The sequence below is a fragment of the Siniperca chuatsi genome, linkage group LG7, assembly GCF_020085105.1.
Source record: "Siniperca chuatsi isolate FFG_IHB_CAS linkage group LG7, ASM2008510v1, whole genome shotgun sequence".
Lineage (NCBI taxonomy): Eukaryota > Metazoa > Chordata > Actinopteri > Centrarchiformes > Sinipercidae > Siniperca > Siniperca chuatsi.
Window position 1 is genome coordinate 30,597,771 of NC_058048.1, and position 21,032 is coordinate 30,618,802.

Below are 21,032 nucleotides of genomic sequence, written 5' to 3' on the forward strand. Positions count from 1 at the left end.
GTCATCGGAGAAGCATAGTTCCAGCTTTAGCTTGTTGAACGAGCTGCGAAACAAACATCCATGGAAGAAAAATGCATTGCTTATGTTGTCAGCCATAACACATCGCACAGCTTAAAAACTGACATAATAATTTTAATATTATGATACGATATGGACCTAGGTCACTCACTGCTTAGCCAATGCTAACGTTAGCTAGTTAATGGTAATGGTCAGCCGAAGTTGTGACGGCATTAGGGAACTATGCTAGGCTACAAATATCTTATGCTACGCTATTTGGCATTGACTGTCTGAGTGAGCAACAGCAGTGGCTGACGGTCTCACTTTATGACAGCGTAACTGTTAGAAAAGGCTGATTAATCGGATGAACTCGGAGGAGTCGCGACTGAAAACAGGAAGTATTTTGCATGCATGTTAATTTTCAGAGTATGAGCTCTATCTTGTCAGGATCTGAAGCCTAGAGCCTGTTAACATGGAGACTGTCTGACTCTCTGTAGGTTTTCTGCTGTGTTCATCATTTAAAGTCGGGGTTTGACAACTTTTTAATCGGATCAGAATCATTTCGAATCTCTTATCAAATCCATTTGGATTCAGTTTTCAACATTTCTAACTAGCGTTATGAATAGCTTAACTTCATTTTCATTTGACATCTGTACATTTTGATGTCTGAAAATGAGCTGAAACCCACCGTTCACATCCCTCCAGCTGTAAATTAAATACCAATGAAATGCTCAGACATCATGCATGTGGCACTTTATTTGTGCTCTGGTGACATGAAAAGTTCATGACGAGGAAAACGGGTCATGAAGTCTCTTTGGGGGAGCACGAGTAGTGCTGTGACAGTGCTGAGAGTTCATCATCTCAAGAGTCCCGTGAAGACCTTTGAGGAACACTTCTGCTTCTTTCTCCTCGAGGAGCTCACACTGACGACACTCTGACTCCGTCTGTGGAGGGCAAGAGAGACAGAGTGAGATATATTATTGTTCAAAGAAACATGGTGGCACAAACAAGACAAGCGCGGTTGGAGCAGAGTTGTTCAAGTTGTCCCAACTGGACCTTAAACTAAAATTTTCATAACCCCAGACCTCAAGGACATGGTGTCACCCGCTCTCAATGAACTGTCGGCATGCTCCAGGGCTCTATTCTAGGTCCTCTCCTCTTTAGCTTCTGCATTAATGATCTACCTTCAGCACCTTCAGCGCCATAAAATGTAAAAAAAAGAAGACGCAGTAACTAGCTAACTGATAATATTGTTATCGTGAATTATTTTGGTCATCATAATTGTTTAGCGAACATCTGATATTTTGACAGTCCTAATTATTATATAAAAAAACAGTCTGTATGTTCTTCATAAAGAAGGCAGGTGGTGTCCTTCATCACAGTGTGTTAAAGCATCACGTAAGAAGCTACAACTGGTTTCCAACTTGAAATACATTGTTGTCGTCTTAGACTCGACTCTCTGCTTTGAAAACCAAGTTAAGCATGTTGTGGCAAAAACCAAATTCAATCTAAACATTTTCATATCTATTTGACACCTGAAGCTGCTAAAATTGATTTTCATGCTATGATTCTCTCACATACATTATAACATACTGTTTAACCACTTCTCTTAATAATCAGAATCAGAAATACTTTATTGATCCCCGAAGGGAAACTCTTTTAAAACCTGTACAATCTGTATATAAACAAGCTGGACAATAAACCATAACCATAAGATACCATCATTGTGATATACATCCTAGATATGGTCTACTTTGCTAGTAATATCTTGTTCACTTTCCCAATACTTGTTTAATGTACACATTTCTTAATGGATTAGCACCTCCCCCGCATGTTGTTTGGAATAGTGTTGTTGTAATGGCTAATCTGGCCAACAGTTGAAAATTGGCCTTTTGGCTAACAAAAGTTAGTTAGTTCCTCCTGCTGGCCACTTGGAGCTGTTTTATCTTACAAACATCTTGGAGATGCATTATTGGTGCACTTGTAGTGTTGAGTGTTTATATGTTGCTACTGTGTTTTTGATCGTCTTCTGCTTTGGCTAGTTATCACGTGTAGCTTCCCAGCACAGGGGATTGCAAAAAAGGCCTCAGAGTGATCAGGATCAGAGTTTCAGTGTAAAAAGCCTTACAGTGAACCTCACTTTTCAGTGTTAATTCATTAAGAAACATGCTTTCCAGTGTCTGCTAATCATTTTCTGAAAGCAAAGTTAAGGCCTTTTTGTGTCCTCAGTTATAGTCATAACAAGGGGTGTAGGTTTGCAAATGGATATTATGGGAGGACAGAATTGGCCCTATCAATATTTGAGCGAACTCGTTCACATTATCTTTGGAGTGAAGTCGTATTAGATCATTCTGATGTGCCCCTCCCAGAGGTGACATCAAATTATTGGCAAAGATACATGTGACTATTGCAGTGCCTTTGTAAATCAGGAGGTCCAGGATCACAGAGCAGGTGCATCAAAACCCTGCAGAGCCTGGAGCACACCTGACAATGCCTAGGTGCTAGCATTTAAACTCAACTAAACCATCGTCATAAACAAAGCATTACTTAGTTACAGAGCATTCACAATAATCATTTAAAGTCAGCAGGGGGAGGCGCATAGAAACAGCTCTCTCTCTGTCAGTCCAGTTCAGTTCAGTGGGGCTTTATTGGCAAAACAGACGTTAACATTGCCAAAGCAAGTGTGAAATAAAAACAAATACATAAACAGACAATGTGTGCTATTAAAATATATACAGATAGCTAAGATAAGATAATAATAACAATTGTAGACTTGTAAATGCAGATAACTACTGTATATAACTATATATGTGAGCTCATTTAACGCTTTGAAAAATGAGATTACAAAGTTGAACTTGTTAAAGTAAAGGTTCCTTATTTCACTGGATGTTGTACACTGAGGGGGAAGTGCATCTCTGTCTCAACAGCGAACACATGTTGTGTTTTCTTCTGGTTTCTAGGATATTTAGTGTCTTCCCGTTTCGGTGTCCAGTTTGTGGTCACTGACCCTGTACATGGTCAGCATCTGTCTCTGCTTTCTGTCTCTGCCAGCAGAGAGATATTCTTCCAGTTCATCGTCTCTTTTTAGGGCCAGATAACTTTCTTATCTACTTTGGCTTTTAGTTTCTTCTTTCCAATGTTCCAAATAGGTTTCTTTACATTGTGTTATAATTAGGTTTCCTCTGATTGGTGTTTGGAAAGCAGTGCTGTTGAGACTGGTCAGAGTGTCTCAGCACCAGCTGACATAGGGGACTCTTTTCTGGGCTCAGCTCTTGGGTTTGGAGGGCTCTGGAATGGAGGGGGTCTCGGGGGTCTCGGGGAGGCTGGATTTAAGGTGATTAAAAAATGTGAGCGCGTCAGTGGGTATCTGCCTAATTCAAATCAAAGGGGGTTTTGGTTGTCTTTAATTGTTTCTTCTAATGTTTGGATATTTTCTTTTATAATACATTAATATATGTTTGTACAGATTTTCAGATATCACCGTTTTGGATGGGTGGTTGCTTTGTGTTGAAGTTGTTCCACATATCCCAGAATTGATTTTGATTAATGGCGTTCTCAATATCGTCAAGTTTCATTCGGGTATAATGTTATTTGTTCCTAATTGTACGTTTATATTTGTTTAAAATGTCATTGTACCTGATGCGTAAGGCTGGGTTGTTTGGTTGGCGATATTTTTCATTTGCTGTTGTTCTCAGGTCTTTTCTGATGCTCTCGCATTCTTGCAAAAACCATTTGTCGGCGTTTTGCCTTTTAACAGGCTTCCGTTTTTTGTTTTACGAGGTCAGCTTTAATAGCTGCCTTATGAAATATATTGATATCATCAGTGGCCTTTTTTCCACCATCTCTGGTAGGTACATATTGATTTTGGTTATATACTGACATGTCATTCATCAGATCAGGTGAGTTCAAGGCCTTCTTCTCCCTCTTCCTCCCTCTGTGTTGGTGTCAGTTTTTATAGCAGAGAGTTCAATTAGTTTCCGAAAGGACATTCTTCTTTCTTGTTAGTTTTAGTGCCTCATAGTAAAAGACAATGAGCCAGGAAATGACTGCAGCCCATAAAACTGTCTGACTCATGTCCAGTACACAGCATTAACTTTTATCTACATCCATTCTTTCATTCATTCCGTTGTCCATTTTTTGTCTTTATCTCACATCAGTCAATTGTAATGGTGTCTGGGTCAATGGAGTGTAAAAGCTTTACTGGGAGTCAATGGCTGTTTTTTGCACTGGATTCATTGGAAAGTGATGCATGTATCGACCAGAAATAAGCTGCACATTGATTAAACAAACTGGGTTTTCAGCACCGTCTTGCTCTGTCTGGCTGAAGCACTAAAGACTGGTCACCACACCACACTAAACCAAAAGGAAATTTCACAGACAGGAGGTGGCTGCATCTGTCTGTTGACGATTATGATGGTGATGATTTGCCTGCCATGTGCAAGCCAAAACTAAATGAAAAGTGATCTGATGATGGTTATGAAATAAAATAGTTATGTATATGAGTGGTTATCTGCCACACTGAATGCTAAGGATGAGTTTGTAAGCCACAGTCAAGATTGTCTTGTTTGTGACTGGTGATAATTATTCCATTCTATTTTTGAAAAGACAAGGCTTTTTCTTATTGACAACAAATCCCATGAAAAGACCAAAACCAACAATCAATCATTGTTTTTAGACCTCACTACAGCACTAAATGTGTATTAATCCACCACTGAAAATAGTCCCCAACAAATGCCAGCTGTTTTAGGAAATTACTGAGCTGAACTATATATTTGTGAGGTGTTTTTAAAGATTTACGTCTTAAGCAGGAACCAAAGGGAGCTGAGAGCCACAGACAAGGTAGGGAAGTCAGAAAGCATTGAGAGACAGACTAACACGTTTGTTTTGGTCTTTTCATGGGATTTGATGCCAATAACAAAATATAGCTTTATTTTTTAATGGGCCATCTTTAGCTAAACTCTGTATAAATTGCATTTATAGTTAATTTAATGTAATTGAATTGAGTTTGAAGTATAGTTCGTTCCTCAACCGATTACTATGAATAATACATTGTTTGTTTAAACCATTGGTGTTTGGCTTTAAAGGTGGGGTGTGCGATCCTAATCCAGTACACGTCTTTCTGTCAAATTCAGCGAATACCTCCTCACGGTTCGCTAGCTGTCCGTTCAGTGTGAGCGCTGAAAAAAGATCCGGTGTTTGTACACAGCCCTGGCTCTGTAAATGGGAAACAAACAAAGACCGAATTGTGTACTAACTGTACTGTGTCCGAATTCGGTTCTAACTGTGTGTCCCTACCAATGTTGAGACCAAACCTACGCCCTTGAGTCATAATGCCCCAGAATCCCCTAACCTTACCCCAACCATAAACCCTCAAGCTCTTTGAAGAATCAGAAAACGTTCTCACTCTCAAGGTCGAAAGCTCACACACACACACACAGCTTCACAGTTTCTGTGCAGAAACTTAAGCGTCCTTAAGTCCTGTGGAGCAGCGTGCCAGCAGCTGGATCATGACATCAATGGGGAAGAACAGAGCAGGAGCTTCACCAACATCTGGCTTTAAAGAAAATGTGTCATCTGGTTCTCTTCCTCGTTTCCACCACCAACTGTGATTCCACATGTTCCACTATCCCCTGAGGAGGAGTGTGAGCTGATTCTTCACGGTGATTGTGAGAGTCTCCCAACAACGAAAAGCAGGAGTCAGAATCAAACCTTTCTTACTTCAGCCTGTCTCTGACCTTATGAGTCCGTAGCTTGTGGGTGTGTTTAGCATTGAGCATCACATACTCAGCTGATTGGGCAGTTGTTTTCTGATGTTGCTACTATAACGGCAAATGACAAAGTAGTTCATTCCATTTAACTTGCATAGAGAATTGCTTTTTTATTTGCAGTATGTTTAGCTGGGTTAGTAATGTTGTATTATCTGTCATTAACTACACCCTTGGTTACAATCACTCTAGGGCTGCAACTAATGATTATTTTAATTTAACGGTGAAAACCCCAAAGAGATTCAGTTTACAGCTAAAGATGAGAAATTACTTAAATCATGAATTATTATCAAATGAATTACTCAATGTTGTTCAAGTCTTTTTAAAAATAAAACTATATATTTGTGAAGTATTTTTAAAGATTTCAGTAGGAACCATGGAGCTGAGTGCCACAGACAAGGTAGGAAAGTAAAAAAGTACCAAGAGACGGACTAATACATTGTGGGTGTGGCTATGCACATGGGATTTGATGACAATAAGGAATATTGCCAGCCATATCCTTTAAATATGGAAAATGTACTACTATTGCAATTTTATTAGTTCTATAATCATTATAAAGCAAACCCAAGCCTAGATGGTCAAACTTAGGGGGAAAAAAACTCCAAAAAAAAAACTAATATATTGGTTAAACAGCAAGTCAATACATTTACATAATTTAGCCACCGTTTTTCCATACGCAGATTCCATTTTCTGAGGTGTCCCCCAAGGTTCAATACTTGGTCCCATTCTTGTTTCCTTTGATATGCTCCTATTAGCCAAATTACACAAAAGTACAACCCGGCTGGTGCTGTGGACAAATTATGAATCTTATCTGTCGACTAATTAACACCCTATTATCCCTACCAGCTACAGGCTGCTGTATAAGATACTGATATAATAAACTACAGCTAAATATAATACTAGTTTTGGTCACCATATTATTTCTGAGATGTTGAGTTTCTAGATTTATTTTACCCTACCCGAGTGCACCGCTTCTAGACAATAAATCACAGGAGGATGGTTGGATATCATTTTAAACGAAGATTCAAATGTAAAGAAACTCTTCAAAAGTTATGTTTATTAATATAAGAAATGCATGAAAATACCTATTATGTCTCTCCCACGACTTCAAATTAGCACTTTATATTATTGTAATCCTAAAGTGCTCTTTATAATGATTAAAGTGCTCATCCTCAGGCAACCACGATTAATGACATGCTGTGTCTCACTTCCTCCCTCCTTACCTGGTTGAACAACGATGCTAGTTTTTCAAGTCTGATCTTCAAACTGTGAATTCCTTGAACGGTCTCCCACTCTTCAATGAGGACTTTAATTTCGTTAGCAAAACATTTCAGGGTGGAGCTGGGGCAATTCTGCTGGAGCGAGAGAGAGAGAGATGGGACGCCATGAAGACAACAAGCACAACTTCATTACACAAACAATGGGCCTCATGTGATAGCCACTTGTACAAAGAGATTTGATCTTAAGCGGCATGTACAAGTTATTTAAAAATGTATGGCATTCATAAATGTTCTCGTAATTTTGTCTGAGGTACAAACATTGACATTCACGAGTGGTCCAAACCTGTTGTACGAGTCATGTACAGATAGTCTTCCTTTCTCCACAAGGAGTAAAACACTCATTTGACTTCAGATAATGCCTCTTAATAGATAATTCCCTAATCTGAATACATTTAAATATGATACTGATATGAACTAAAATAAAATAAATAAGTAAAAGAAACTCTTGATCTCTTGGACTGGCAATTTCAGTCTGAAAATTTAAAACCAGCTGGAGAAAACTATAAATAACTGAAATTATTCAGTTACAGATTGGTCACATCTAAACAAAAGGCACACAAATATGATTAATATTGTGTGGATATGAGAGTTGCCTCTCTCTGTCAGTTACTGTATTGGTGTATTAGTCCATGCTTTTGTAGCCTGGCATAGCCAGACTAATTCACAAATGAACCTCTCAGTCCATTTTCGATTATCAACAGGCGTTATCAATGGGCGCAGACCAAAATGCCTCTGGACGCAATTGGAAAAATGGAATTTTTTTTATTGAAACATGTATACAACAAGTTCAAACATCTTGTGTATACAGATTGAGTCTGCAATCACAAGTACGCCAGTGGGACTAAAGGTAATAAAAAATAAACATATGATAAAAAGTTAAATAACTACGGAGCCCCCTAAAGGTCACGGTGAAATTTTTTTTGAGGACTACTTTTGCATTCCCTCGCAATACTTTTCTTTTTCCACTCCTTCTGAGCCATTTGTCTATTTGTAATGGAAGGTAGTGTGGAGATTCTCAAGTTACTGCATTTAGCATTTGCTTATGGACTCCTCACCTTATACGATGTCCATTGCACAGAAGTTATCAGAACATTATCAAACTTCTGGGTAGGAGCTGTGTGTATAAGGAACATCAATTATTGCTCCACAACAGGCCTTCTACCAAAACCTGTTTCAGCACTGAAGGTTACTTTAATTTCTTTTGGGCAAAGAACAGAGCACGCTGTGCAAAAACGCAAAAAGCTTTCCAACTTTTGTTGGTCTGCGTTCCTGATGTGTCTCTGCAGGCGGTTCACTGCTGTCTGCTCTTTCTGTGACAGAACCACAGACTCTGTTTGCAGCATTTCAGTCGCCTTCTTGTTTGTGGTAGATTCAACTTCACATCTGTTCCGCCTCTGGAGACGTCTCCTTTTCCTCAGTGAAACCCCTCTGGGGTCCAGTATAGCACAGAGTACAGTAACTGTTCATAAATGAAACCAACAGCATCCTGCAGATTTCTGTCCTGCTTTCTTCTGGAGAGACCTCTTGATCTTAGAATTAGTTTAATTTTACTTTCACTAATTACATAACCATGCAGGCCTATTGAGCAGTAGAACTATATCAGCATACTTAACTGTGGGGTAGCAATTCTAGAGAAATCCAATACCATGACAAATACCATGATCTAGAGCAAACAACTACACAGCAAGTAATGGAACTAACGTTAGCGAGGTTGTGGGTTAGCAGACTGTCCCTACAGCTGCTGCTGCGAAGCTAACAGCCAGAGAGGACGAGACGGTTTACCCAGAGCCAGCACAGCAGCTCCAGACAGCGACGCTCACAACTCTGCTGCTGCTATAGCTAACATCACAACAGCAGCAGATCTTGGCAAACTAGAGAGACAGCTGAATGTCCGTGGGCAAGTCATTTAACGTTAACCGGCACACAAATCATGGCTGGAACAGTGTTGTGTGGTTCGGTCCGAGCCTCTTTGTTAGTTTCCCATTTACAGAGCCAGGGCTGAGTACACACGCCAGTTTCTTTCAGCGCTCACACACTGAACAGACAGCTAGCGGACTGTGTTGAGATATTCACTGAATTTGTATTGGATTAGAATCGCATACCCCACCTTTAATGCCCCGTTCAAAGTCAAATTCAATTAGCTGACACGCTGGGCCGTTGCGCTGCATGCACAAGTAGTCCTCAAAACAATTCTCGCCGTGACCTTTAAGGGGCTCTGTAAATAACAGGACGTGGGGAAATCTGCTTGAATAGGAGACGGCCAGACGTATCTGCCAGAGCAAATGAAACAGATTCGTCTGGATCCCTCACTAATGCTTTTGTATGTTTATAGAAAACAGACCAGGGAAGAATCAGAGGTTGAGGACTGATACTTCCAGTTGTCAGCTAAATAAATGTGGGCCAACGAGAGATAAATTAAACTGACAGTGAGAATGCAGCCAAAGGTCACAGGCATGCTGGGATATCTATAACTACAATAAGACCGTTTCCAGATGACCCCAGGCCCTGAACTCAGGCCAGCTTACATTAAATACATTTACATTTTCTGAATGATAGTCATTTACATGTTATGATACAATTCATAAACTAAACATTTGTGTTCTTATGACCTGCTACAGTTTGTGTTTGTTTGTTCCTTTGGTTTCTGGCTTCCTCCTTGTGCCCTGCATTTCTATCAGAAGTTACACAATGTTTTGCCTTTATTAAGGTTTCATTGAACTGATTAACTAGCTGATGACCTTTGTCTTCGCGTGTGGGTTCAAAGTAAACATCAGATATCAGGATAAGACAAGCAGGAGATTTAGACATTAGAGTGAATAATGACTTAAGAGCTCTGAGGAAGCTCATACCTGAAAGTCGTCGATGGTTGGCGTGTACAGTCTGCAGTGCAACCACTTCTGAGGAGAAAGAGAAAGTTAGCAGATCTACATGTGCACGGTTATGCTAAATACACAAGTTTTGAGCACATATTCCTGCTCTGATGATTCTTCAGATTCCAACAGCTGATGACACAGCTGGATGGTAGTTTGAATGATGTTTGAGCGCGGAGCCTGACAGGTAGGTGGTTGGGTCTAACAGGTGGAAGATGAGGTCTGCCAAAAGTGCATCAGCAATTTTAAAAATGAAACAAAAGTTTATTGCTCACTCAAAACTGAAAACATTGATTAGTGCCGCCTTCACTTTGTTTTTCTGCCCTGTGAACTTGTTGTAAAACCGTCGTTATCTAACAGCGCTGCTGCGTCCACGTGTTTCTGCAAAGAAGCTGCTGAGTAAAATGTTAAAGGGACATTCCACAAATTTTACACCTGAAGTTCAGTTAACTTTTCATGCTTAGTTTTACTAAGCTTGTGAAAAGCGTTGTGTAATGTCTTCAGTGGCTCTGCAAGAGCTTTCTTAAGATTTCAAAATAACCTGAATAACCTGTCATAGTGACGTCATCACGGTTGTCTTGAGACTGCAAATTTATAACAGAACACCTGCATTACAAACTGGAGGTGTGGAGTTATAAAAACTGGCTCTTTATCAGGGAGGGAGGGTCTAATGAAATATGCAATCGATCCATACTAGGGACTGTCTCTTGTAATTCCACTGACTTTATGAAACTGCAGCCCTAAATCACTGGAGGATCCCTTTAGTAATAGGAATTATGGCTAAAACTACATTATAAAAACATATTGAGCCCCTGAAGTGCACAAAAATATTTTTTCCATCTTATGCACACAAGATATTAAATGATATCTTGTTCCCACAAGATAATATTGACAAGCTATTAGCAAGATATTAACTTGTTCACAAAATACTGTTTAACATCTTGTACTGTTTAACATACCCGTGCATCGTATCAGCAGGTTAAATATAATAGGCATATAGAAATTGCACAAAAGACCACCTCATCCCAAGACGAACACCTTATAGTAATTTATTTATAATCTATTATTATTACAGTCTTTCACTGCATTTTGAGAGGTGGTCATCAATGTTCAGGCACAGCAAGCAGGACAAAAGCAGCGCATCACTTGTCCCTTTTAGTATAGGTATCTCGCATTACCTATACTATTAGCATTTCCTCTTAGGCTACACTGAGACTTGAGTTTAGGTTTTGAATTAAAAAATTATTAAAAATAGAAGACTGTTTTGGCCGAGAAATTAAATTTAAAGCATCAAAATACACGAGGGATCCCGCCCACCCATCACTGACTCTGCTGGGTATACTTCAGAAATGTAATATAGCAGGCTACTGATACTGATTACATATTATAAGAGAAAGCGACACAATATTTACCGCTATGGCTAGTTTTGATGTTAAACTGATGCTGGGGATGTTTGAAAACACCTCGCTATGCATTTAATCTAGAAGGAACGCGGAATACGTGCGACTTGCAATCGCGTTCTCTCTGACACCTTCAGTACAGTGAGCCAGCCGTTTGCCACAAAACACAACACGTTGTTGTCCATTAGCGCAGAGATTGAAAAGTGGATGATGGTATGCTGCTTGTGGTTCAGCTGCATATGCCGGTCCCTAGAGTGGTATTGTATTATATAACAGTATTGGAATAACATATGGGAGAAGGAGGCATCACATAACACCAATGCTCAGCGGCTAGTGGATCTAAGAACGGACCACAGCACAGATCTCCCAGAACAAGATCCAGTAACCATTACAATGGCAGACACCCAAGAAAGTTTCAGGTATGAAGAGCTGGACAGCACCAGGCCCTGACACGATCCACACCTACTGGCTGAAGAAACAACTGCACTCCATGAACGCCTGGCAGCGCAAATGAACCAACGGCTGATGGATGGGACCCACCTAGAATGGTTAACCCAAGGACGGAGAGTCCTGATCATGAAGGATCCCCATAAGGGAACGATTCCTTCCAACGACCGCCAATAACCTGCCTCTGCACAACATGGAAGCTCCTGTCAGGCATCATAGCGGCTAAGATAAGTAGGCACATGGCTCAATACATGGACAGGGCCCAGAAGGGAATTGGTAGTAATACCAGGAAGCCAAGCACCAGCTACTGGTCGATAGGGCAGTCATTCGAGACTGCAAGGCCAGGCAGACCAACCTGTGCACCGTCTGGATTGACTCCACGAAAGCCTACGACTCAATGCCACATACATGGACACTGGAATGCTTGGAAATGTACAAGATCAACAGGACACTAAGAGCCTTCATCAAGAACTCAATGGGGCTGCAGAAAAGACAGTTGCGCAAGTCGCCATCAAGTGCGGAACATACCAAGGTGATGCACAATCCCCGCTGAAAAGTCAGCTGAATGGGAAGAACAACTGCTGCTCACTCTCTCACACTTGGTTTACCACACACTCGCTAAGAACTAACTCTTAATCTGGACGATTCACACAAGTCGCCTAAATTGACGTGAAGAAAGCGACACACACCGAAAAGCCAGTTGTTTGCATCCCTGTTACTGACATTTCTCTGAATATTGTCTCCATACTGTCCAGCCACCATCATCCAGATGAGAGAAGATCTGACTTGATAAACTCTGAGTCCCCCTTCAGTCATGACCGCACACTCACTGCAAAACGCCTAGCAGCAAGTGGTGTAGCGAGTATTTAATCGACATTTTAATTTGCAGTTAATATTGTGCTAAAAAGACACCAGTCAAAGACAAGACTAAGTCTTGCATCTTCACCACAGTGCTCTTTGTAGTAAAGATGAAAATGCAGCATTTTCTATCAGAAAGTATCAGATATCTGTAAAGGAAACTTTTAAGTAGGGTTATAATACAGAGGTTTACATATTTATACTAAGCACAATAACCATTTTTATCATAATTTATTTCCTTGATTGCTATTACAACGTAATGTCTTTCAGTTTTCTCATATTTATACAGAATCATTGTTTGTGTCGTTGTGTTATTTTTATCACTTTTGTCGGTTAAACTGTCAGATAATGTGTGCGTCTTTCCACCTAAAACACTGCAGAGCTCATAGGCTCACAGGTTTGGGAAGCTTTACACATCTTATTGTATCTGTTTTCTTACTCCTGCCAGTACAACTTCAACATGTCCTCAGGTGACAGCGGTCTGACAGATTCTTCCGGTGCAGCAGTTATTTCACAAATAATTTCATTGCAACAAGTTTGAGCTACCACCCCGTCCACAGCCAGAAATCATTGGTTGTGTGTTGCAACTGATTCAACTATATTATATAAGTCACCTGCCATAAAGATGATAGGCTGATAAAGATTGCTCCAGAAATAATCATGTAGGAGTTAATGATGATTGTGGGATAATTCCTGCAGCTTTTTAAGACAAGTGATCCCGCCTGAGAAGCACAGCAAGGTTCACCCATCACTGACTCTGCTGGGTATACTTCAGAAATGTAATATAGCAGGCTACTGATACTGATTACATATTATAAGAGAAAGCGACACAATATTTACCGCTATGGCTAGTTTTGATGTTAAACTGATGCTGGGGATGTTTGAAAACACCTCGCTATGCATTTAATCTAGAAGGAACGCGGAATACGTGCGACTTGCAATCGCGTTCTCTCTGACACCTTCAGTACAGTGAGCCAGCTGTTTGCCACAAAACACAACACGTTGTTGTCCATTAGCGCAGAGATTGAAAAGTGGATGATGGTATGCTGCTTGTGGTTCAGCTGCATATGCCGGTCCCTAGAGTGGTATTGTATTATATAACAGTATTGGAATAACATATGGGAGAAGGAGGCATCACATAACACCAATGCTCAGCGGCTAGTGGATCTAAGAACGGACCACAGCACAGATCTCCCAGAACAAGATCCAGTAACCATTACAATGGCAGACACCCAAGAAAGTTTCAGGTATGAAGAGCTGGACAGCACCAGGCCCTGACACGATCCACACCTACTGGCTGAAGAAACAACTGCACTCCATGAACGCCTGGCAGCGCAAATGAACCAACGGCTGATGGATGGGACCCACCTAGAATGGTTAACCCAAGGACGGAGAGTCCTGATCATGAAGGATCCCCATAAGGGAACGATTCCTTCCAACGACCGGCCAATAACCTGCCTCTGCACAACATGGAAGCTCCTGTCAGGCATCATAGCGGCTAAGATAAGTAGGCACATGGCTCAATACATGGACAGGGCCCAGAAGGGAATTGGTAGTAATACCAGGGAAGCCAAGCACCAGCTACTGGTCGATAGGGCAGTCATTCGAGACTGCAAGGCCAGGCAGACCAACCTGTGCACCGTCTGGATTGACTCCACGAAAGCCTACGACTCAATGCCACATACATGGACACTGGAATGCTTGGAAATGTACAAGATCAACAGGACACTAAGAGCCTTCATCAAGAACTCAATGGGGCTGCAGAAAAGACAGTTGCGCAAGTCGCCATCAAGTGCGGAACATACCAAGGTGATGCACAATCCCCGCTGAAAAGTCAGCTGAATGGGAAGAACAACTGCTGCTCACTCTCTCACACTTGGTTTACCACACTCTCGCTAAGAACTAACTCTTAATCTGGACGATTCACACAAGTCGCCTAAATTGACGTGAAGAAAGCGACACACACCGAAAAGCCAGTTGTTTGCATCCCTGTTACTGACATTTCTCTGAATATTGTCTCCATACTGTCCAGCCACCATCATCCAGATGAGAGAAGATCTGACTTGATAAACTCTGAGTCCCCCTTCAGTCATGACCGCACACTCACTGCAAAACGCCTAGCAGCAAGTGGTGTAGCGAGTATTTAATCGACATTTTAATTTGCAGTTAATATTGTGCTAAAAAGACACCAGTCAAAGACAAGACTAAGTCTTGCATCTTCACCACAGTGCTCTTTGTAGTAAAGATGAAAATGCAGCATTTTCTATCAGAAAGTATCAGATATCTGTAAAGGAAACTTTTAAGTAGGGTTATAATACAGAGGTTTACATATTTATACTAAGCACAATAACCATTTTTATCATAATTTATTTCCTTGATTGCTATTACAACGTAATGTCTTTCAGTTTTCTCATATTTATACAGAATCATTGTTTGTGTCGTTGTGTTATTTTTATCACTTTTGTCGGTTAAACTGTCAGATAATGTGTGCGTCTTTCCACCTAAAACACTGCAGAGCTCATAGGCTCACAGGTTTGGGAAGCTTTACACATCTTATTGTATCTGTTTTCTTACTCCTGCCAGTACAACTTCAACATGTCCTCAGGTGACAGCGGTCTGACAGATTCTTCCGGTGCAGCAGTTATTTCACAAATAATTTCATTGCAACAAGTTTGAGCTACCACCCCGTCCACAGCCAGAAATCATTGGTTGTGTGTTGCAACTGATTCAACTATATTATATAAGTCACCTGCCATAAAGATGATAGGCTGATAAAGATTGCTCCAGAAATAATCATGTAGGAGTTAATGATGATTGTGGGATAATTCCTGCAGCTTTTTAAGACAAGTGATCCCGCCTGAGAAGCACAGCAAGGTTCAATAAACTTTCAGATTTGAATTTGGAACTTGAGGAGTGGTGCCTGTATTCAAAAAAAGCTCACCAACAAATAACTCGAGAACAGTGCTGAAAGGTTGGTGCGCCTCTTGGGCTGTTACTTGCGTTCTTTAAATCGAAAAACATCTTTCACCCTAAAACTCGACAGTTACTAAAATGTTAAATCGTGCTTAAAACGTGCAGCTGCACCCTGAATATAAAATCTGAGCAGGATAAGATATAACATATCGATTTATATATTTCTCAGTTAAAGTAATAATCTCGATAATAAAGGAGAGAAGATGAAACTCATACCAAGTCAGGGGCTTTGATGATGAGGAACTTGACCCGTTTGATGATGTCTTGAGTGCAGGGTTTGGCGGCTGGTTGCGCGGTCAGGGAGAGCAGACAGACAAAACACAGATACACACTCACGAGAGCTCGCCTCCCTCTCAGCATGGCACGGGCAGCAAAACCATCATCTGCGTCACATTATCCTCTGCTGTCTCACACTACTACATCCTCGTGGAGATTAACAGCCTAAACGTTCAGGATTCAGCCTTGAAGTTCAAAACCGTCACAGCTGGGAGATTTTGTAAAAACAGTCCATGTTTGAAGTTCCACTGAGCAACAAGCAAGACTGCTGTTTAACGTTGTGAGGCCGCTGGGTAATACAGAATAGAGATCAGTCAACTTTCCTCAGGAAAGTAAAGATTTTAAGTTTTGATAACAAAATTTGATTTTGGTACGCAGGAGCTCATTGAAGAACAAACCAAAATACTTGAAAGTGGCTCCAAAAATTCTCCATGAAGGGTAATTCACATCAAACTGACATCTTGATTTACAATCCACAGGTAAATCCTCCAATCAAACGGTCCACTGCAGGACCAGATTACAAAAAAAAGTAAGTTTGAAAAAACGCTGAAATCTGAAAACCTACCAAAACAAAATTCCATCAAAGAAACGACAGCTTATCTTGGTGTTTCAACAAGTAAATATGTCTCAGAAAGGTCAAGAAAAAATGTCCCAAAGCAGATCTGTGTAGTAAATCCCAGATTTGCTAAAAAGAAGGAGAAAAAGGAGCTGATTTCTGTCTTTTCTCTGCAGGGGCTGTTGAGGTATTTTAAAGCAGGAGTCTGGTGGCAGTTAGTGGAAGGACTTTAACCAGAGAGCTTCCTTCAGCCTCACTCTCCCTCGTCCACTTCTTCTCCCCTCCGTCACTTTCCTCTTTCATGCCCTCCTGTTTTCACTTTCTCTTACTCCTCCCATTCCTCCTCCTCTGGCTAGATCTCGGTTACACTCGTTTTCAGTGCCCACCTCTTTTCTAAGACAGTTTTCTTTGCCTTCTCCCACCTCCCACCTCCTTCCTCTTCTTCTGTGTGGGTTTTCTCCTTCCTCATTGTTTAGATCCTTGGCAAAGCCCTGTGGGGAGTGAAAGCTCCATAAATCACCCAGCCATTCCTGTAATTTGGGGTAACACTTGTAAATGTAATTATTAGGAGACAGTGTTGCATAACACTAATAATATGTGAGTAATACAGCTGGCTGAGAAAAATGCCACGCGCTCAGACACAAAACAGACACGGACGCAGTTCTGTTCGTGCTACGTTGTGTGTCTGCACACACAGACGTGTTGGTTAACACATACATTTGATGCGTATGGTCCACAAGGTCATACATTTTGGGCTGCAAGTGGACGATCTGTGTGGATGGACCACAGACTGTATAAAAAAGGGACGGACGAAGAAAGTGTCATTTGAGCTTAAAATGACCTGTGTTAATGTTTAAATGAAAAGGACCTCTAGTGGCTGTGTGAAACTGTGACTTTGCTGACACAGGAGCAAAGGCACCGGTTGTGTAGTGTATTAATCTTACAAAACCTTGTATGGAGACGTTAGCGTGAATGGAAAGGTCAACAAAGCATGTGACTGACATGGAGACTGCTTGTTTCCTGTTTCCCTCCAGTGATTGGTTTCTTATAACCATGACCACCATCTTTCTCTAACCTTGACCAAGTCGTTTCTGTGGCTAAACCTTAACAAACCTTAACCAGATCATGCTAACATGCTCATAATGACAACGCTGAGATGTTGATGTTAAGCAGATATAATGTTTGCCATGTCTACAGTATGTTAGCATGCTAACATTAAATATTCAGCAGTAAACACAAAGTACAGCTGAGGCTGATGGGAACGCCATCAGCTCTGCAGGTATTTGGTCAGAAACCAAAGTGTCGGACACGTTAACGTGTCGACCTGATGGTGGCGCTAGATGAAAAGTCAGAGGATCAGCAGAGTTGTTACAGTTCATCCTGAGGGGAGCATGAATGTCTGAACCACATTTCATCACAATCCATCAAGTAGTTGTAGTGCTGAGAGTGAAACAAACGTTTACAGAGCTGAAGATTATTCTCTGTGAGTTTGTCACTACGAGCAATACTTTTCACATACACACAGTCATTTGATCCATTGTTAATATAAATACACTGATTATAGCAGTGTTAAGGTAATCATTTCCAAACTCCACATGGATAACAAATATATAAAGTTCACAATACAAACAAAATATGTCTTTACAAAGTAGCATACAGTTTCATTCTGATACAATGAAAAACATTTCATGGTCACGTGTCTACGTTTAAAATCACAAAATAATCACTTAACAGTAGATAGAAGTTGAATTTTAGTTGTTATTGTGCTGTTATACCTCATTTCGTTCATGTTCTCTTGTTAACCTAGTTAAGTAATGCCTTCAAGCAAAATGTTGGGCAGACTGAAACATTTGAACAAACTCCAGATAATGACTCCTGTGATATCCAGGAAACTGCTGCTCTTTAATAGGAGAGATGATGTTTTTCTGGAGAAACAGTCTCAGGTCTGCATACCAAGAAATCCTCAATTTCATGTGAAGCGTAGGAGAAAGAAAAGAGGAGGACTCATGTGTGATCATGAGTCATCAAAAACTTTAAATACCTACAGGCGGCAGTTTTCGTAACAGTCACACTATGAAAATGTTGGACATAAACGTACTGGTGATTTATCTCTTCTTAAAATCTTATGAGTAGTGGAGCTAAAAATGTAAAGTTTTTCTTCGGGATGGTGCTAGAGGAAAGTTCACACAGCATGGTGTTTTTACACTTTTGTCGTTTGTTTAATCCATATAAAAACCAAATTTTTTTTGATTTTTTAGATTCAACTTTGTCATTACACATTTACAAGTACAACGCAGTTTAGGTCGAACCAGAAGTGCAGGATATAAAGTGTGGACATAAATGCAGGATAGAGCAATATTATGAAAATATTTTACAAGTGGTACTATGGACATTATATACAGATGGCATTACTATAAAGAGAATTAGAAGATAAGTACAATAATGAATTGGACTGGGCAGAACAGCAGTGCAATGAATATTAAGTAGTGCAAATTATGGAAGTTTTTATTGAACTGTATTATTTGTAACACAGAAAACAATCCACAAATGTATACCATAATACACAAATATCTCACTATCCACAAACGTGTATTTAAAAAAAAAAAAAGTTTTAATTTACATTTCCTGGAGACTTCAGCATGCAAACAGACCGTCACTGCAACATGCACTGAGTGGAACAAGGGAGCCCGAAACGATTGCAGGGGACCTCAGCCATACATCGCTCAGCTGAATCTGACTGACACCACCAGCTTACACCGCCCAGGAAACGACAATCCCATCGTCCTGATGCCTACAGAGGATGGACTGGATCCCTAAGAGAGCCCGTGTGGTTATGTGGACAACATGTTTATCAGTCTCTCAGACCGGGGTGGTGTGGCACCTGTTATCAGCTTAGCAAGGTAACATCTGTGAACATTCGGCCCACCATCACTCATTTCCACACCCACTATGCTCACTATTACGGCGATCCACTACGAGAGTGTCACCAGGGGAGAGAGGAATCAGTGGCATCCTCCTCAGGTGGGGGACTGTGAATAATGCACACAAGATAGATCACCTGGCTGTAGAACTTGACAGCCCTGGTAGAAGTGGGGTTTTCCACCCTCACCATGCAGGGTATCAAAAACGTGGCCCAGCAGAACAGGATGGCTTTGGACTTGATGCTGACTAGTCAAGGAGGAGTTTGTCATATTATTGGGACTGATTGTTGACCTATGTTTCAGATATCACAGACAATATGACTCATGTTTTTCCCCACCTGAATGATCTACTGCACATGGAAAAAAGCCAAGACTCCCAGAGTGTGGGAAGATGGGACATGTGGTCATGCCTGACTATGGGAGGATGGAAGAACGTGTTGATGAAAATGTTGGCACCCGTGCTCCTAGTTATTGTGCTCTTCCTTCTCTTGACCTGCTGTGTAATTCCCTTTTTCAGATCTACAGTGGGTACGGAAAGTATTCAGACCCTTTTAAATTTTTCACTCTTTGTTTCATTACAGCTATTTGCTAAAAAAATCAAAAAAGTTCATTTATTTCTCATTAATGTAAACTCACCACCCCATCTTGACAGAAAAAAAACAGAAATGTAGAAATTTTTGCAAATTTATTAAAAAAGAAAAACTGAAATATCACATGGTCATAAGTATTCAGACCCTTTGCTGTGACACTCATTTAACTCACATGCTGTCCATTTCTTCTGATCCTCCTTGAGATGGTTCTGCTCCTTCATTGGAGTCCAGCTGTGTTTAATTAAACTGATTGGACTTGATTAGGAAAGGCACACACCTGTCTATATAAGACCTTACAGCTCACAGTGCATGTCAGAGCAAATGAGAATCATGAGGTGGAAGGAACTGCCCAAGGAGCTCAGAGACAGAATTGTTCCTGAGAGCACAGTGGCCTCCATAATCCTTAAATGGAAGAAGTTTGGGACGACCAGAACTCTTCCTAGACCTGGTTGTCCAGCCAAACTGAGCAATCGTGGGAGAAGAGCCTTGGTGAGAGAGGCAAAGAAGAACCCAAAGATCACTGTGGCTGAACCCTAGAGATGCAGTAGGGAGATGGGAGAAAGTTCCAGAAAGTCAACTATCACTGCAGCGCTCCACCAGTCGGGGCTTTATGGCAGAGTGGCCCGACGGAAGCCTCTCCTCAGTGCAAGACATATGAAAGCCCGCATAGAGTTTGCCAAAAACACATGAAGGACTCCCAGACTATGAGAAATAAGATCCTCTGGTCTGATGAGACCAAGACTGAACTTTTTGGCGTTAATTCTAAGCGGTATGTGTGGAGAAAACCAGGCACTGCTCATCACCTCCCCAATACAATCCCAACAGTGAAACATGGTGGTGGCAGCATCATGCTATGGGGGTGTTTTTCAGATGCAGGGACAGGACGACTGGTTGCAATTGAAGGAAAGATGAATGCGGCTAAGTACAGCGATATCCTGGAAGAAAACCTCTTCCAGAGTGCTCAGGACCTCAGATTGGGCTGAAGGTTCACCTTCCAACAAGACCTTCCGACAATGACCCTAAGCACACAGCTAAAATAAAAGGAGTGGCTTCAGAACAACTGTGACCATTCTTGACTGGCCCAGCCAGAGCCCTGACC

General features: G+C 41.0%; 1 protein-coding gene across 8 annotated transcripts in view; it reads right to left on the minus strand.

Annotated features, from left to right (window-relative positions):
* Nucleotides 1–733: 733 nt before the first annotated feature.
* Nucleotides 734–21,032, minus strand: part of il15l (interleukin 15, like) — a 23,666-nt gene continuing 3,367 nt past the window's right edge. For 3 of the 8 annotated variants that reach the window (XM_044201551.1, XM_044201550.1, XM_044201549.1), the window contains exons 3-6: nt 15,807–16,913; nt 9,892–9,939; nt 6,986–7,117; nt 734–941 (exon numbers count right to left, since the gene is read on the minus strand). In XM_044201551.1, coding sequence (XP_044057486.1) covers nt 780–941; nt 6,986–7,117; nt 9,892–9,939; nt 15,807–15,950 — 486 coding nt within the window. In that variant the 5' untranslated portion in view covers nt 15,951–16,913 and the 3' untranslated portion in view covers nt 734–779. Of the gene's footprint in view, nt 942–6,985; nt 7,118–9,891; nt 9,940–15,806; nt 16,953–21,032 lie in introns of all 8 variants that reach the window. The other 5 variants (XM_044201554.1, XM_044201555.1, XM_044201552.1 and 2 more) reach the window with 5 other exon arrangements.